The 18,797-nt window shown below is 43.5% G+C and overlaps 2 protein-coding genes and 1 long non-coding RNA gene across 3 annotated transcripts; 2 read left to right on the top strand and 1 right to left on the bottom strand.

Moving 5' to 3' along the window:
* Window positions 1-173: 173 nt before the first annotated feature.
* Window positions 174-6,843, top strand: creb3l3l (cAMP responsive element binding protein 3-like 3 like). The gene is made up of 10 exons (XM_034596417.1): window positions 174-305; window positions 1,997-2,137; window positions 2,257-2,650; window positions 2,863-2,978; window positions 3,341-3,433; window positions 3,734-3,840; window positions 4,529-4,597; window positions 4,700-4,784; window positions 4,911-5,004; window positions 5,200-6,843. Exons 2-10 carry the CDS (start codon window positions 1,997-1,999, stop codon window positions 5,586-5,588), a joined length of 1,488 nt encoding a protein of 495 aa, XP_034452308.1. The 5' UTR covers window positions 174-305; the 3' UTR covers window positions 5,589-6,843.
* Window positions 5,985-9,079, bottom strand: LOC117768222. The gene is made up of 2 exons (XR_004615026.1): window positions 8,761-9,079; window positions 5,985-7,965 (listed from the first exon to the last, which is right to left on the bottom strand). It is a non-coding gene; the product is annotated as an uncharacterized LOC117768222 (long non-coding RNA).
* Window positions 9,080-10,072: 993 nt separating this feature from the next.
* On the top strand, window positions 10,073-11,831 carry gadd45ga (growth arrest and DNA-damage-inducible, gamma a). The gene is made up of 4 exons (XM_034596423.1): window positions 10,073-10,229; window positions 10,364-10,465; window positions 10,579-10,789; window positions 11,004-11,831. Exons 1-4 carry the CDS (start codon window positions 10,177-10,179, stop codon window positions 11,115-11,117), a joined length of 480 nt encoding a protein of 159 aa, XP_034452314.1. The 5' UTR covers window positions 10,073-10,176; the 3' UTR covers window positions 11,118-11,831.
* Window positions 11,832-18,797: the final 6,966 nt, after the last annotated feature.

Genomic DNA, 18,797 nt, shown 5'->3' with positions numbered 1-18,797 from the left:
TTGTGTTGATTATTGTGATTGTTATGATTATTATTAGTAGAAGATGATTATATAAAATAACGTCAATAGAGGCATCCATGCCGGGGCAGAAAGCAGGCCAATCAGCGCTGCACTACATTTCCCAGAAGCCTCGTAAGAAGTTCACGTACAGACATCCGGCTTGACGCGATGACGCATTTTTTGCCTCGTTGGAAGGTGGTTTTGGAGGAAGTGCAGTGACAGCAGCCGAGAGGAGGAAGCCACACACACACACACACTCCGGTCCACCAGTCAGTCGATGGTACCCAGTCTCCTGTCAGTGAACGGTAAGAGAAACGACTCATCGAACGTTAAGTGTGTGTAATGTTTTTAAACGTATTTTAAAGGGACGAGGGGCCACGCCCTCTGTAAACACAGACCCTCACAGGATTATTGAGACGCTGTGGCCTACACACGCCTGCTCATGTCAGCCAGTCAACTCAATAATGTGCTTATCTTTATTTTTACATCTTGTTAAATGAGATTTAAAAACAGCTTGTATCTTCTATAAGAGCTGCTGCTACCAGTAGGTCTTTCCGTGTGTGTCAACGTGGACATGCTGCAGGACAACTGTCTTCCTGCAGGACAATAGAGACACAATGGCACCGAGCTGCCTCCGTGTGTTTGCATGTTTGTTTTTCTTGTTTCTACGCTGCAACAGACAACATGAATCCAGTCGTTTCCTGCTTTTAAACTCAAGATCCTCCGCGTTATTTGTTTTGACTTCATGTGTCTGTGACAAAGACGTGGGGGCGGGGCCCACTATGAGATGAGGTCATGATTGCCGCGTGGCGATGATGCAACGTGAGGTTGTTTACATGGCACTTTGGTCTACGTGTTATTAAACCTCTGACAGCGGAAGTCTCATCTGCCACACTTAAGATATCAGGGAGGCAAAGGTCATTGAACGCCTCACGGTCCAAACAGCACCCACCTCTCATCCACATGTACCTGCAGGCTCTAGTTATATATATATATTTATTTACCTGCATACCTTCATATATTTACATTATATTGTATACTTTTGTGAATTTATATACATATTTTTAAAGCTGTACTATATATCATATATTGTGTTTTTAGTTTTATATGGTGAATTTACACCCATTTATAGGATTTTGTACTATTCTGTACCATATGTGCCTATGTGTGTACAAACAGTCTAATCTGCACATGAATGGATAAATCTATCTCAATATGTCTTTATACTAGTGCACAAATACAGTTTTACATCCTGTGCCACTGCACTTTACTTAAAGTACATTTCTATATATACAATATTTCTGTGGTGAGAGGTGTATATTATGTGCATAGTCTTTTTTTATTTTCTCTCTTGTCTAAGTCATACTGACTCATCTGCTGCTGTAACAAGTGAATTTCCCTGTTGTTGGATCAATAATGTTTCATCTTTTCTTGTCTTATCTAACATCAGATTCAATTCTTTGACTTGACTTTATCTAAAATAAGTGTTATATCATTTCGGGAATGATTACTTTGATTTTTGAACAATGTTTAGTCACAGCTGAGGTTGATAATAGGAACTCTGATAAGCTGTCACATGGTAGTCTCTGGGTTATTCAACTTTCAGTCAGCTACAACTGTTCATTTGCATCCTTTAACTGTGGGGCTGTAACTAATGATTGTTTCCAATATCAAACTGTGGTTTGTTTTGAGTCCGAGAAAACACAATACAACAAAATATTTAAAACTTCAATTAGGAAAACACATTTGAATAAAGAAAACCCATTTCTTATGTAAAATATTGACATAGAAACACATCTTTTCTTCATTGTTTTTGCTGTAAAATAAAAGTTTTCTTTGTTTCATTGCATATCGACAAACAGAAACCCTGATACCGATATGTCTGTCAAAGGCTCCTATTGGCCGATATATCCGTCTGGCTGATTATTAGGATAAAATATTGAATAGATGACCTCTAATGTTGAACTTAATGTAAATGCTGCTCTGTGTACTACAGATGTCAGTCGCTAAGGATCTTCCAGACATGGATGGAGCAGACCTGCTGGGGCTGCTGTTCCAAGATGGAGAGGACGGATCTACTGAGCCCTTCTTTCCTTATGGGAACGGGCTCATCGAATCCTGGCTGTCTGAACAAGATGTAAGACAACTTTCACAGAAAAGATGCATAAACTTAGGATGAAATTAGCTGATATAACTGTAAGAAGGAGCTCACCTGTTGTGTGTGTTTCAGATTTAAATACTGTTTTTGACCCTCAGATGCTGACAGGTATGGACACTGAAGACTTTCTGTCCAGCTTGTTGAAGGAAGAAGACAACATGGGGACCATCTGTCCCTCTCATTCTCCCCTGGGCAGCGACAGTGGCATTTCTGATGACAGCAGCACTGTAGTTGGAAACACCAATCTTCTGGGATGCCCGAGTCCCCACAGCAGCGATAGTGAGGTTGTGCCCAGCCCCAGTTACTCACAGCCCAGTCCAGTGCCCTCGGACCCTGCCCTGGTCCCTGGAGAGGTGCACACGGAGAGCCCGGAGGCCCTAACAGTCCAGTCAGATCACTGCTACTCTCTGCTGCAGAGCGAGGGGAAGGACATGGATGCCCTGCAGAGTGTGAGGGCAGAGAGGCCAGATACAGATGTCTTCATTGATCTGGGTATGTGTCGTCCAAAAACTATTGAAAAAGTAAAGTATGTGGGCTTACTTAAAAAAAACACCCATCTCATTAATGTAAATCCCCTCAGAAAACCTGGATTAGGGATTTAAAGATTTTGTGGGGGGTGGTGTAATAAATGGAGACACTTAACTTGAGGTAGCAGATCCAAAAAGATGAAATTCGTTTATTTGAAATGTTCTTTCTTCTGGCAGACGACCTGGTGACTGAGGAAATGGACATGGAGGAGGAGGACATCACCAGCGAGCTGCCCTGCACCTTGTCCATAGAGGACTCAACAGAGGATTCCATGCTGCTTAACACAGACGAGGTCAGTTTCTCCCACTATTTAAACCAGATTAAAGATAATATTTTTAAACAAAGACCTAAAGAAAGTAACATGCAACTTTTTAAATCTTTTTATTGTTGCTTCAACATCATTTTGAGGGAGAATAGTGTCGTGTTTTTCCCACACAAAACGACTTTACTGCTCACACATGGAGCCCGAACAGAATTAGTCCCCATGTGTGGCAGCAGAGGGCGCCGTTGTTAAGAGAAAGTTACACAGCTTTGCTTCAATGCCACATATGCCAGTGTTTTGTATTTTCCTGATTTTTGATACCTGCCACAAATGGGGCAGAAACGTATGCACAACTTGTTTTTTTTTTGCAAATGGTTGTTTTCTCCCTTCAGTTTCAGTTCGAAGACATTGTTCTCACTGAGGAGGAGAAGCGTCTTCTGGCAAAGGAGGGAGCCTCCCTCCCCACACACATGCCTCTCACAAAGGTAACAGATGCACTTCATGTCTTTTTTCCCACTGAGCTGATGTTCATGAACGAAACATGTAAATGTAACTCTATTAATGAGACATTCTGATGATAAACAATAATTATTGTTCGCCTTTTATCGTTTAACCATATATAATTGTTTCTGTTTCTGCATTTCTTCCCTCACACCCTGTTTGCTAAATAAATAAACAATTTATTTGGTCTTTCTATGGCTTAGCTGCGAAAGGCTTTTATACACACGTTGTCATCTGTCACGTCCAAACCTTCTGCTGAGAGCCTCCTCCTCTCTGTGTAACAGGCAGAGGAGAGGACCTTAAAGAGGGTCAGGAGGAAGATCCGCAACAAGCAGTCTGCTCAGGAAAGCCGCAAGAAGAAGAAGGTGTATGTCGATGGACTGGAAAACAGGTGAGATGAGGTTTTCTGCAAATCAGGAATTATTTCTTGAAATATTAAAACATAGATGCATACACTTCTACATCTGTTCTTAAGATGGGTGTCAAATATTCCTTGGAGCTTTCAGTATATTCTCCTGTACAGTTACATGCCCATTCCTTGTACATTTAATAATCACTTGAGGACAATATGATGGCCTTTCTAAGTATCTTGATAGTGCTTCTCAAGTTGCACCCCCAATTAATTTTGTTTAGAAGTCTGGTTTGAAAAAGAAAACTTCGATCAGCATTCAGATGAATTCAGGGTTGGATATCACAGCGTCATGAATAACTCTTAAAAGATGAAAATATCTGTAAAGAGTTTTACTGGTTGGCCCAAATGTTGTGGTCATCGTCCAACTGTAGTAACTCTGGGACTATGTCTGCAGTTTTTTACATTTAGGGGACTTTAAAGTTGACGTCAAAGAATGGACGAGCTACAACAGATCTTTCTTTAGTAACAGTTATTCAAACATGAAGAGTTGTCAAACTCAATTAAACACTGTGGGAAGAATTTAAAGTAGAAGCGAGCATCGGTTTTCCCTGCCTGGTTCCTTGTGACTATAGAATAGATTTGTTCTATGTCTTCATTTTACAAGTAAATTATAAAAGGATAAAATAAAGGATAGAAATCCTGATTGTTGAATATGTGCCTCCCGCAGGGTTGCCATCTGTACTGCACACAACCTGGAATTACAGAAGAAAGTCCAAATGCTCCACAAACAGAACATGTAAGTACAGACTGAGATATTTCGTCTGTATTCATTTTAAATAATAAAAATCGAGTGTTTCTGTCGACGGCTGTGACATTAGATGTCTCTTGGTTCTTGCAGCTCTTTGATAGAACAACTGAGGAAACTTCAGTCCATCGTGAAGATGTCCACTATGAAGGCCAGCACTACCAGCACTTGTGTTATGGTAAGTTTGTGGACAGTATTCATTTCCATCTTGTCACTTGATTATTATTGTTCTCATATTAAATGTTGATTTCTCTGTAATGCTGCTGTAATTCTTCCTCACTTGCTCGTGTGGTTTGCCTTCCAGGTTTTCCTGCTCTCTTTCTGTCTCATCATCTTCCCGTCAGTCAATCCGTTTGGTGGAAACACAAAAGAGAAGGAGATCTACACACCCACATCCAGTAAGTTACATCAGAATAAGAACAGTTTGTTGTTATTCAACCTTTCTTGCCATGACGTTTCCTCCAAACACAGAACTCGGTGTGCACAGCAGACTGATCCTTGTCCCTGTAGTGTTGTTTTATCTCATGTGTAACCCAGATTTCATGAATTTTGTTGGCTCAGCTTTGTTAATCATTTCTCATTGGTTATTGTAGTCATCTCCCGGACCTTGCGCTCCGTTCCACAAGAAAGCACAGACGCCATCTCCTACCTCGAGACTGAAGACGATGTCCTTCCCTTCGTGCCCCAGGCCGAGGTGGACAACGTGAAAGCCATCTTCGCCATGAGTCAGAAGAACCACACCCCTGACTACCAAAGGGTGGAGCAACCCGACTCGGAAAACGGCGTCAACAGCAACTCCTCGGCAGACTTCCCCGCCCCTGCTCAGGCCGCAGAGATGAAGCCGGGTCCTGCTGGAGGATTAGGGTCTTTACAGGAAGGAGCCATTGACGCTGTCATGCCGTCCGCAGAAGCAAAGGATAACTGGATAGAGCGGAACCCGCCATCTGTCATAATACAGCAGCACCGCTTTGATGAGATGTAGTTGGGGGATATTTATCATTATAACCAGCAGAGGGAGCCATACTCCTAATGTTTTGGGTGGAAGAGGGAATCTTATACTTACAAAAAGGAGGAAGGGGGAAAAAATCATTAATCATAAAGACCTAGGATCAGTCTGTCCGTCCCTACTTTTCCCCTCTAACAGCCTTCTCGTGTACTACTGTTACTTTAATTGCACTTTGTTCTGATTCTCTACCAACGATAAAACAGGAGAGAGATTCCCAGTGTTCCAGCAATTTAAACTACCTGAGGAATAAGACATCGCAGCAGACCTGTATTGCTGGAGGCTTCTTGCTAAACACAGAGGCCTCACGTTAGTCTACAAACCAGTGGTGACGGCCAACATTTTTGAATTTGTCGGCAGCACAACAAAAAAATGTATAATGAAGCGGCATAAGCTTATTCAAGAGGAGCATTGCTTGTTTTTTTTTAATCATTCAACACCAAGGGTGCGACTCGGTGCGTGAATCTGGTCTGTTCCACCAGCTCTTAACGTGCACTGCTCGATAATGACCCTGCCATCGTAATAGTCGTGAACATCCATTGCTTAGAATCAGACAGGCTGCTTGTTTCTCATGAAGCTCGATCAACACGGTTGTCGGTCGCCATAATGCTTAAAGCCATTGCAGGACATTTAGAAGACTTGTGAAGTTTTAGTGTTTCCCTTGTAACAAGGGTATCATGCACCTTTAGAAATTTGGAATGCTTATTTTATTTTATTTTATTTTTTACATTCATGTACAGTAATTCAAGAAAATGTTGTCTTTAAAATGTAGACACTGAACCGTTTGACCTCTTATCCCCAGTCCGCCCCTACAATCTCCTGTTTTACATCATAGTACAGCTCTTACTTTTTATGAACCTGTCTGAAATACATTAGAACCAACAGACTAAGGGGGTTTGATACATATTTGCTCAGTAAACTGTGTTGCAGTAAAAAATATACTCAAAAATGTGATGACCTGTTCTGTCAGTGAGGCATTTTTGTCATTTTCTGTGTATTTATATCTTCGGTTACTGTCGGTGGTAAATGGAATCTAAAAAGTATTGAACTACTTTTTTTTTTTTAGTCGAGATTGAGATTTTAAATGTTGCTCATGTTGAACAAATGCACTGACATTTGGTGGTTAAAGAATGGAATGTAAATACGCTTCATTGATTGTAGCTCTTCTGTACATTTGAACTCTTTATGTATAAACATGTCTGGACATCTATAATAATAAACATTTTATATATCAGAATGACTCTGTGGTTTTATTGATCAGTACTCGGCCTGCGGGCTGTTCCTCATGCAAGCCTGCTCTGAAAATTAGAAATTACAAAAGGTTACAGACTTTTTAACTCCACTGCACAAAAATTCTTCAAAAATAAATCAGATTTCTGTCTTAATGTAGAAATACATCTTCAATAGTCCGGCTGTGCTCCCGTCCTGGGAGAGGGATGCTTCACTTGTCTCTCCCTGACGTTTCTGCATTTCTTTCCCCCATTAAAAGTTTTTGGGGGAGTTTTTCCTCACCCTAGTCGAAAGGTAAAGGACAGACGATGTTGCACCTTGTAAATGGTCGAGCCGTATGAGGAACTGTGATTGCTCGCTTTACAGAAACATTTTTTGCTTAATGGATACAGTGCCATTTGCACAGGTAAATTAGTTCTTACAATCAAACCAGAAAACCACAGTTCTAGTCAATGCAAATAAACCAGTTTTAAGTTGACCATCTATTAGTTATTAGATGGTTATTCTCGTAGATACTCTGATGACTGCATTGTAAAAGTCCAAAAACTTCCAGACAAAAACGGATTCATGCAATTTCGTTTCTTTAACTCGCATATGACAATAAACATCCCATTACATGTCATGTAAATCTACCTGTGTGGTTAACAATGAGGTGTTCTGGGTATTTTCTTTGTATCACAAGCTTGTTAAATTCATCTATTCTTAATTCTGTAAAATTAAAGTTATTTTAGTTTTTTTCACTCAAATTCACTTTGTTTTCCCATTGCTCGCAAACAACACTTGTCTGGCCGCAGAAGTCCGCTCAGCTGTGGGGAAATAACAGCATGCAGGGACCTGGATGGTGACTCATGTGTGAGGGAGGAATCATGAGTCACGAGCTTTTCAGACATGTTCCGACTCGCTCACCAGTGGGGGAAAGGTCGCTCCTTACATCACCGGCAGGTGGCGCTGCTAGTCCAGGTTTCTGATACTGAGGGCTTTTCTCAGAGCAGGGTCGAGCAGGTGATCAGCATCTAACAGCCTCGTGCAAGGTGGGGTTAAAGGTCAAGTCGTCAACACGTGGGCTCCTTCATTTGCCCTCAAGCAAATGTCACCGTGGTTCATTATTTGACTCGTCATCAGGGGGCTGCAAAGAAAACAACATTCGGCAGAAACCAATTCCAGTTAGAAGAAGGCCCACTATGTAGGTCTGTGTTTGTAGTGCAAAATGTCACACAACTTTTTATGAGGTTTTATAATTTGTTTTCCAAATTGCAATTGATCACGGCTGCCCTTCATTATTTGTAGTATTCTCAAGTCAGCACAAGACTGGTGTGTGAACAGTCTTTGGCATCTGTATGATGATGTTGAAGATAAACTTCTAAAGTTCATCAGATAAGATACAATTTCATGATACGACCACTTGCAGAGGCACGGGGGGGGGGGGGACGCACATCTGTCCGGCATCTGCTGTAGGACAGTGAATGGAAGTGCATGGGGTAACGAACACACACACACACACACAGAGGGAGAGACACACACACACAGAAACATGGAGAAAGAGAGAGAGAGAGACAAACACACACACACACACACACACACACACGCACACACACACACACACACAGAGAGAGAGAGAGCGCGAGAGAGACACACACACACTCTCTTCATGAATGGGCTGGGGTGGGTGGCAGGTGGAGGACGTTGAGTATTGTTGTGACACAAAGTCCCTCTTGTCTTTTTTTCTCTTGCTGGAGGAGAAACGACACGCCTCAAGACAAACTGGCAATTAAAGCTTCCTTTTCAATGGATTAAGTGGCGTGTGCCGGCCACAAGCTGTTTTGGTCTCTCTCTCACTCACACACACACACACACACACACACACACACACACACACACACACACACACACTCACACCTCCTCAGACACACTTCACCCTCACCAAATCCCAAGTGGCCAAGTCTGGGTCAGACGGTGCGGGCCGGCAGGTCTGTAACTCTCCCGGGGCACCACGTTGGGTAACAGGCTGGCAGAGCGCACAGGCGTGCAGGTGAGCCACCAACAAGCCGTTTAACAGGGAGCTGAGACTTCAGGGAAAGTTTGGATGAGCTATAAATATCCCAGCAGTGATTCCCCAAAGCTGCTCGGGGAAGTCCAGGCCTGGAAATGATGCTTCCAGACTTTATCATGGATTCATTTTCCCTCTGCTGTTTATATATATAGATGCATCATTTTTGTCCGGTACTCATCTGCCTATTCAGTTGCATGATCCTTTTATAGCTGGTGTGAAATGTATCGGTCTGTTATACCCCCTGCTTTTATAACAGTTATATAAGCTACAAACAGAGGGCAGGCTTCCTGGCAGCCAGTTCTCTGGTGAGGAGGTAAACAAGGTGGAAAAACCTCAAGCCCCAAACTCCACCTGGAATCATGATACAATCAATCCCATGAAATAATTATACGTGACGTGAAATGTATTACATGTATAACATTGGCTATACATAATGGTTTTTTGATTGAATAATATTGTGAATTTATACTTCTATATTTATGTATGTATGCATCTTTATATAATTGCACTACAAACAATATACTATTTATGGGTTAAGGTATACTCTACCATGGTGAATCTACCATAGCATAGCATTTTATACTCATATTGTTTATGTTACCATACTTGCCTATATACTGTATATGCATATATACAGTCTATACATGGATACGTGTATTTCTATATCTCTATACACAGTCATCCTGGGCCACTGCACTTTACTCAAGTACATTTCTCCACAAACAATATTTCCATAGTAACCGGTGCATGTTGTACTTTTTTTTATTAATAAATTTATTTTTACATTTTTATTCCATTGCTCTTTTATTCTCTTGTCGACTTTATTCCCATATCAGTTTTTGTTTTTGTTTTTGTATCTTACAGGATGATTGCAGCATCAGTGGGTTCAGGCTGTTATAGTGTCACTATTTGCAATGACTGGACAAATACACAGTGAATGAGGACTTTTAGTTTTTGTACACGGTGACTGTGGAGGTGGGCGGAGGTGGGAGGGGGTTTCTTGGATTCTCTTGTAATCTCTCCCCACGTGGGGTTGTCAACAAGCCCCCGGTGGATCGGCCCCGCGGGGACTTTTGCTTTTCCTCGGAAACCCACCGGCCGCTGCGAGCCAATGGCAGCAGGCGCGAGCAGGAAGAGTCCGCCCCTTGCCGAGAAACAACGCGGAGCTGCTATAAAAACACCCACAGGCTGATCCGAGCTCAGAATAACACGAGACAGAGACTTTACCAGACACGCAACCGCTCCACTCTTATTCTACTCTCCGATCGCACTTGGATTATTCTAACTATGACTCTGGAAGAGATCCGCGGACAAGAGAACGCAATGGATAACGCAGATAGGTGAGTGTTTTACGCACGCAGAGTATTTTACGCACGGATTTATTTACCGTCTTGACATCTTTGGCTGACGCTTTAAATGTGTGAATGTACAAATGCGCAGTGTTCTGATGGTGCGTGTTTTTTTCTTTGTGAAGGGTGCAAAGTGCAGGCGCAGCGCTGGAGGAGCTGCTCATCTCCGCAAAGAAGCAGGACTACCTGACAGTGGGAGTCTACGAATCTGCCAAAGTCATGAATGTGTAAGTACAAAATAACGAGTTTGACTCCGGCTCCCACTTTTTCACATCAACACCGTGACGATGAAGGGGAATGATTTGTTTTGTAACCACGTTGCTCCTCTTGTTCCCCGCAGTGATCCAGACAGCGTGGCTTTCTGCGTGCTCGCCACGGATGAGGAGTACGAGTGTGACATCGCTCTCCAGATCCACTTCACCCTCATCCAGGCTTTCTGCTTCGACAACGACATCAACGTGGTGCGAGTCAACGACATCGCGCGCCTGGCCGACCTCGTGGGCGCTGACGGCACCGGCGAGCCCAAGGACGCGCACTGCATTCTTGTCACGGTACGTTCCCGGCAGTGGGAGCACCCACTCACACACACAGAGAGAGTCATTAAGGGACCTGGCAGCCAGTGATTCATACACGCATCACTCCCCTGTCTGAGTTTTCTGTGCGCATGCTGCCAGGTTTACTTCATGTCTGCATAGCTGGATGTCTGGTTGAGGGATGTCTGACTTCAAAATAGCTCATCCCTTTCCTTTTTGTTTTTCATTTCAGAGCCCCAGTGCAAACCCATGGAAAGACCCCGCTCTGGACAAGCTGGGCCATTTCTGTGAGGAGAGCCGCAGCGTGTACGACTGGGTGCCCACCATCACCCTCCCAGAGCGCTGAAGTGACATCCCACTGACATGCTTCACGTGATGATGCAGATAAGAAAGTCAAGGAGCTGAGCCTCAGCTGATGGGCGACAAAAGCCTTTCTGCCTCACTTTTTCTGGGGATGAAGAGGCTGTGGTTGCAGACCCTCCCACAACCAGCACCCCTGCCAGAGTGCACCCTTGCAGACCAGTCTGGGTCGGCACGTTGGTTCTGGATTATACCCTGAGGAAGGGGGTGCGAGTTCAGGCGTCAGCCGTGGACCAGGTGTTCGTGGAGTGGACCGAGAGGTTGATTGGACACTGAGAAGGAGTTGGATTGTACTGCACTGAGCAGGAAAAGATGATGAGCTGTGACTCAGGTGCTTCCCTGAATCACAAGTTGATGGGGAAGTGAGCAGAGAAAGTCACAGAGAAGGAGACTGTAAGAAATGGACTCATGAAAGTTTGGAGCCTGCAGTGAGTCTCATCAGAGAGAAACGAGGAAGATGCTGGTCCTCAAGATGGTTTCTGAAAGTGTCTCAAAGGACTCGCACAGCTATCGGGATATTCTTGGAATAAGCAGAGACTCTGTTTGTGAATCCTGATTTCAGCAGTGTCTGTACCTGGGACACCTTTAATAATGGACTATTGTTTTTACTTTGAAATATGCATTCGAAACCGATGCAATGTTAAATTGAATTGTACTTCACTTTTGATGTTTTGTGAATAAACACATGGAATCAATATCATCCTCTTGTGTCAGAAGTGTTATTTCTCCTTTCTAGTGAAGCCTCACAGCAGAGCAAGTCAGCAGGTCTAAAGTTAGCTAAGATGCAGCCGAGCGTGGGAAGTTGCAGCAGCTCGCACAGACGTAGACGTTCCAGGAAGTGTTGCACGATATGGGCAAGGAAAGAGCGAAGAGTGGGTGGCAACTGGAGAGTAAAGATGAAATGATTGGGTACCTCTTTAGAAAGAGACTAAATAGATAAAAAGGAAGAGTAAGAAGAGTTATAAGAAAATGATTCTTGTGACATGTGCTGTTTCCAGGCACTGACCTTTCACCACTCAGAGACCAGCTGCCTTGTGCGCCAACTTTCACAATCACTGCTGCCAGAATTGAGGCCGAGACAGGGGGGGGGCGACCTGCAGGAAAGAGCTTTCTTTTGTTTTCTCTGCACTGGCAGCTGGGGCTAGATGTGTGTTTGTCATTGTTTAGTTATAGGTTTGTGCATTCAAGTGGAAAGGGGAGGCTGTATTGTATTAATAACCTACTTTTGCTCAACTGTAGAACACTTGAGGTTGGACGTTACATATCAGAGCTGGGAAAGGTTCCATGTTTTAAATCCTGCAAAGGCTTAAAAAGGCATGCAAACCATCAGGCACAAGTTATGCATTTTGAATTCCTGCAGACATGTGCGCACACAGGCACGTGCGCTCAGGCCGTAGAATGTGGACTGGAATAGAGGCTGAGGTGCAGCAGAATGATGGTCAGGCGGATTGTCAGCGGCAGGTAAGGGGAAGTGTGTGTGTTGTGGTCGGCTGTGAGCTTGAAGCTGACAGTAAAGACAGCCCACATCAAAGAAAATGCAGACTTCACAGGAAGCCGTCTCGATTTTCTTGGCAGCGCCTCGGTCTTCAGCCAACCGACTGGTCATCCCCCTGCATGTGTGAACACACTCACAGCATGAACAGGCACCTGTATATGCACATTTTTTACACACATGAAAGTCTCACAACCACACATGCACAAGAAAAGGAGGGGTCCCTCTGTGCCGGGACTGTTGCTCAGTGTTCTAAGAACAGAGGAAGCTTTACTCAGGATTACAAAAAACTAGTTGGGGAGTTGCAACAAAGGGACTTTCCATGAGCATTATTATCTGCACTAGTAGGCAATGAGACATCAGGAAAATATCTTGTAAAAATCACCAGTAAATTTCCCTGCCAGCTCACAGGGAAGGTTAGAGCAGTAAACAATTAAGATGTGCATAATGCATACAACAGGGGATTGAAAGGAGTTCTGCTATGACAAACAAAGAGCAGCAACGGAATTGACCATTGTGTCCAGGCGGCTGCGTCTCAGCGGATAGAGAAGATCGTCCACTAACCAGAAGGTCAGTGGTTCGATCCCTGGTTTCCTCCATTAAGTGTGCTGAAGCATCCTATAAATATATTAATATTAATATAATATAAATATTGAGGCCCAAATTGCCCCTGTCAACACAACAGATGTGTTGACAGTGTGCAGTAAAGAACGCACTGTACGAATGTGTGAAAAACTGAGTGAATGTCTAAACTGGACTGTAAAACACTTTGAGTGGTCTTCAAAAGGAGAAAAGAGTTATATAAATAATTAAAAACAGACCCTTTACCATGATATTGACCTGTTCGCTGTAAAAAAAAGAAAAGAAACAATAATCAATGCCCTCAACAAAGACCAATTTTCTCAATTATATAAATACTGAGTGTTTTATTGTATGTTCTGAATAAACAAAGAAGGGATAGATAAGATTGGAATTAATTCCTCTGTTTTATCAACTATAAGTCCTTGACCTACTTTGGATGAAAGTTACATTGCTGGTCTTTGTGACTGGTCAGATTCTTCTTTGTTCTTCTTTCTACAGCAGCAACTCATACAGTCTCTATTCCAGGCTAAAAACGGCAACATCTCTGTTTTTATACCATTTTCCTTTTGGCTAAAGGTGAATGTGGGCCAGCAGAGAGGGAAAAAATACACTCAGGCTACTACAAAGGACTCAGTGGTTCTGCCGCTGATGAAATACTATGGACGTAAAAATCATATTTTCCCTGCGTTGGCTGTGGTGCCAAAGCCTGAAGCAACAGTCCAGACTGTCGAGACAGGCCGACTGTCTGCACGAGGTCTGAGCCAGAGATCTAGCGCTTCGATAGACAGGGAGGGAGGGAGCAAGACCAGACACATGTGCTGTGACTGAGAAACATTAGTGTTCTCAACCGTGGCACAGAAAGATGGTAAACATCAGGCAGCAGCTTATACTCCTGAACACAAGCCAGACTGTTGTTTTCCTCTATTTCACATGAGTCATAACACAGAGATTCAGTGTAAATACAAACACAAAAATGTATTTGGTGATTAAAGGGGATCAGTTTACATTCACAGGGAGAAAATTAGACAGTTTGTGAAATACGCTTACTCATCCTCCTGCTGAGAGTTAAATGGAAGGATCAATACAAACGCTCATAACTGTCCGATCAATAAGAAGCTGAAACCTGCAGCCACTCAGCTTAGTTTAGCATTAGGACTGGGCACAAGGAGGACCAGCTACCCCGGTGCTCTCCAAGGCCATAAATTACCCCTAAAGTACCACAAATGTTCACTAATTTACACGGTGCATTTCTGCTTAATCCCGACAAACACCAATGAGTAAAAGCAAGTTGTGGTTTTACACAGGGGGTTATGTGTGGAAGTGTTTCTTGGCTGGGGCACAGAGACTTCCTGGATCCTGCAAATGGTTAGCTGGCAACCTCAAGCCAGAACTCCAGGTGTTGGCCCGAGCTTAATATTTAATGGACAGATATAAGAGGTCGTATCAGTCTTCTCATCTTACGCTCAGCAAGCAAGTGAGAGAGCTTATTTTCCAATATTTTGGGAAAAACAAAATTTCAAGTTGTATTTATGAACAGAATGGTAATCAGTAGAACGCAGTCCTCTGTCAAAGCCAGACAGTCGCCTTAAATTCAATCATGCTGCACCAAAGTTCGCATACTTGTAGAAAGATATCAGTTCCCCACTAACATACATGCTTTTTAAATTCAAGATACATGAATTATTCAAATTGGGAAAATGTTTACGAAATGGAACCAAATCCTGGATCCACGCCAAAATGTAATAGTTTTTTCCTTCCACCAAGTATCGCAGAAATCCGTCCAGTTATTTTTGTGTAATCTTGGTCACAAACAAACAAACAAACAAACAAACAAACAAACAAACAAACAAACGGAGACAGATGAAAACACAACCTCTTTGGCAGCGATAAGTAGCGACTGAAATCAAAAGACTCAAACGTTTTCTGACAATATTTTCATCGATTGTCTACTGAGGCATATTTCTATGAAAACTTTACGTTAAATCCAAAATCTTAAAAGGTTGTTCCTTCCACACTGAATCTTTTCCGTTTGTTTGAAACAAAGATCACTGGTCCTTCTACTGGATATGTCTGAGAAACACAGAAAGGGAAAAACCTGTATGACAAATGTATATGCTATATGGAAATTATAATGCTACTGTGATGATGTGCTAATATAATATATTTAATCATTTTATAATGTTGTTTTTACCCTTTTCTCATCTGTTACTTCTTTTAATGTTGTATTTGTGCTCTAATGCTGTGATCTTCAAATTGCTTTTAACTGTTTTCTATTGTTTGCCTTCAATTTTTAACACGTAAAGCACCTTGTAACTGTGTTTTGAAAGTTGCTATATACATAAAGTTTATTATTATTAGCCTCACTCAATAGGTAAAATACACACTGTTAATATCATGGATGTTTGTCCTGTGATATCATAATACAATGTGGTGCTGGAGTCTGGTGGGTCAGTGACTGGTGGGATGTTACAGTATGTGTTTCCAGATCAGGAAACCCAAAGATTCCCAGACTTGTGGTTGGACTGTAAATGCTAAATGCTTCATAGGAACTTTTAGTAGCGTGATCCGCCCTTTCCAGAGCCTTTACTTTCATTGGAAGCTGTGGTCCCATCTTCCCATTCCCTTCTCCTTCTCACTTACAGTAACCACAGCAGGATGAGATTACACGATGAGCTGGCAGGCAGCCTCCCCTCTCACCCCACCCAGCTCCGAGCCTCTCCCTCTCTCCCTCTCTCCCTCTCTCTCTCCATCTCTTTCTGTCTTTCTTTCTTTCTCTCGCGTGGCCAGATTGGTACCATGAGCTCACGGCCCAGCTGGCCCTGGCAGGCTGTAGAGATAGATAGATAGATGGATGGATGGACGGTGTTGGGTGTCTCTAATCTAAGTATGTGTCACTCACTCGAGAAATGAGCTGCGCCCGAGCCACTGCTGCTGCTGCTGTTGCTCAACTCGCGGTGAGCTCACCCCACAGAGGCTGCGCGGTGAGCCAGCACAATATGCAACTTTCGGAACTTCTTAGATTTACTGTGCAGGGAATTTCTCATCGCTGCCGGGGGCCAGCACACACAAACATACTGAGGCGGCTGTTTGTGAAGAGTCTGTCAGTGTGACCTGACACGGGTGTTTTTTTGAGTTCGGCTGGGGTTGAGTTGATCTGAGGTAGCTGTGAATGCTGAGGAGTACACATGTACACACACACACACATGTACACACACACACACACACACACACACACCTGGGCACCTGGGATGACTGCACCACACCAAGAGGGATGAGATCACATGATCCAAACCTCTTAGTTCAGAAGTAATGATCGCGGTTGTCTTGTTGCAAAGCCTATAATCAAATGGAGTTAAACAGCTGTGTGAGACAAGCAGAGAACGACTAAAAACAAACACACACACACACACAAACAAACACACACACACACACACACAAACACACAAACACACACACACACACACACACACACACACACACACACTCTCCGACACACACTTATACACCTGACCTAAATTGTACTGATCTACTGTGTATGCTTGAGGGGGGGGGGGGGGGGGGGGGGGGCGGTTAGTGTGACACACACGCAGCAGGTCACAGCGGATGAGGTCATGACACCAACTTAACTGCTGTTAATGTGATATACCACCCTCGGTCCTCCGGTCAAAACCAATGAGACAATGGTCTTAAATATAGACGATCAGCCCGGCAGAGAGAATGCTGTTAAATTTGGAAGATAATCCGTCGACTATTTTTGCAGGATCCAGTCATTTGGATGTTTGTTTTTCAAATGTCTGCAGAAAATTGCCCTGGGATTGCATCAGGGTGTTTGTTCAGCAGCAGCAGAATGGATTGACTGGATGAAATGTGCGATTTCTGAGTGCAATGTCTCTACTATCGGCATCCACATAGGATTATGCTGACTTTTTATATCATGAAACTTTCACACAGCCACAGCAGTTTATGAACCAAATATTATACGAGCCACGATAGCATTGACCTTATGTAAACCTCAACAGCTAAACTTAGGTTGCATGATCCTGGCAACAGACATCTAACCTGATCCCACCTCCTGGCAGTTCACATGAAGTGAACAGCATCACATGCAAGATGCAAAATACTTGAAAACAACAGAGCGTATACAAGTGACAAGAATGTGATCCAAGTCCACAAGCAGCGATGTGCATTGATTGAATGAGACTGGGGCTTTGGGCTCGTGTCTTTCCAACATGCAATGTGGTAAGTGTAAAGTACAAAGGCTATTTCAGGACAAGCAGCTCAGAAAGTCTGCGTCTTAAGGTCTCACCTGGCTCCTTCGAGCACAGCAGAGAGCAGAAGAGGAAAAAAGGAGAAGATGAAAATAGCAAAGGTGCCAAATATAACGCAAAATACCTTAAAATAGAACTGCTCTGACTGAATTTGTATTTAATGAACGGAAAATCTGCATCTAATTTCTCACTCACACTCCTCCCTCCCACCCCCCCACCCCTGTCTGTGTCTGCGTCTGCATTCTGTGCATATTTTCTGTTTTGGATTTTCAGCCGTTCTGGCTGGGGTGCGGCGGGGCTAAGTGATTTGCCAAATATGGAGAGCAGCCTGTAACTTTGGCCGGGCCAACACATTACTGACATAGCTGAACTTATCCGTCCAATAGCACATGTACTCGAGGACATGCAAGGAACCCCCCCCCACCCTCGCATAGCCTGCAATCCTCGAGTGGACAGCAGCAGACCAGAGGGGACGGCTATAATAGAAACACAGGCCGGAGGAGGAGGAGGAGAAAAGCTGCCGTCCACACACACACATGATGGACATGTACAAATAAAACATAGACTGAAGTAAACTGTGCGATGAATGTTGGACTCGCTGCTCCCTCCTGGCATGCAGACGCAGAGGGCAGACGGGACGACGAGGTTGATTCAAGGATAGACACAGAGGGTGTAAAGAGAAAGAGACAGGATTGCATGGATGGTTTACATTCCAAATTCCATTGTGCTGATGTGAAAGACTATTTAAGGTTAAAACCAAGTAGGGGCGTAAATAGCAACACTCACTCTTATCCGTAGGGGCTGTTACATCCGAGGTATGCACACATGTGCTGCATACACAGAGAACGAGTTTGGTAGGATCTGGATTCTGTGCATGCAAATTGGTCATCAAAAAGAAAAGGGGAAATACTGAGCCCTGCGTTCTTATATGAAGGAGTCTCATAGTGTTTTTTTGTACATGAATTGAAAAGGCAGCCTAGAGAAAGAGGGCTAGTGAGACAGAGCGAGCAGAGTAAACAGTGTGACAGCCAGACTGCCTCTCTCCTCTCAGCGCACGTGCTAATTAGACTAGAGCCTGAGCAGAGTGCATGAGAGTGTGGATGAGTGAAGGAAAGCAGAAGATGAAGGGAGCAGACGAGGTAAAAAAAACAGATAGAGGAGTGAAGAGGAGGATCACCAGATGAAGGCCTTGTTTGCTTGCGCTTGTGCCGTCACTCGATTACAGGTCAGGGTTACAAGGGGAGCGAGGATGCAGCAGCTCCCCGCGTCAGCCCCTTTTTTCTCATGCACAAACAAGTTTATCAGAATAAGTGTGCACCTGGGT

Source organism: Hippoglossus hippoglossus, chromosome 9, assembly GCF_009819705.1.
Source record: "Hippoglossus hippoglossus isolate fHipHip1 chromosome 9, fHipHip1.pri, whole genome shotgun sequence".
Lineage (NCBI taxonomy): Eukaryota > Metazoa > Chordata > Actinopteri > Pleuronectiformes > Pleuronectidae > Hippoglossus > Hippoglossus hippoglossus.
Note: the sequence above shows the minus strand (reverse complement) of the source record. Positions and strands in the feature narration are given on the sequence as shown.

Coding starts and splice junctions, on each gene's coding strand:
- creb3l3l (XM_034596417.1), top strand. CDS start 1,997: ATGTCAGTCGCTAAGGATCTTCCAGACATGGATGGAGCAGACCTGCTG. Junction 2,138..2,256: donor CCTGGCTGTCTGAACAAGAT/GTAAGACAACTT, acceptor TTTGACCCTCAG/ATGCTGACAGGTATGGACAC. Junction 3,841..4,528: donor GTCGATGGACTGGAAAACAG/GTGAGATGAGGT, acceptor TGCCTCCCGCAG/GGTTGCCATCTGTACTGCAC.
- gadd45ga (XM_034596423.1), top strand. CDS start 10,177: ATGACTCTGGAAGAGATCCGCGGACAAGAGAACGCAATGGATAACGCA. Junction 10,230..10,363: donor GCAATGGATAACGCAGATAG/GTGAGTGTTTTA, acceptor TTCTTTGTGAAG/GGTGCAAAGTGCAGGCGCAG. Junction 10,466..10,578: donor TCTGCCAAAGTCATGAATGT/GTAAGTACAAAA, acceptor TGTTCCCCGCAG/TGATCCAGACAGCGTGGCTT.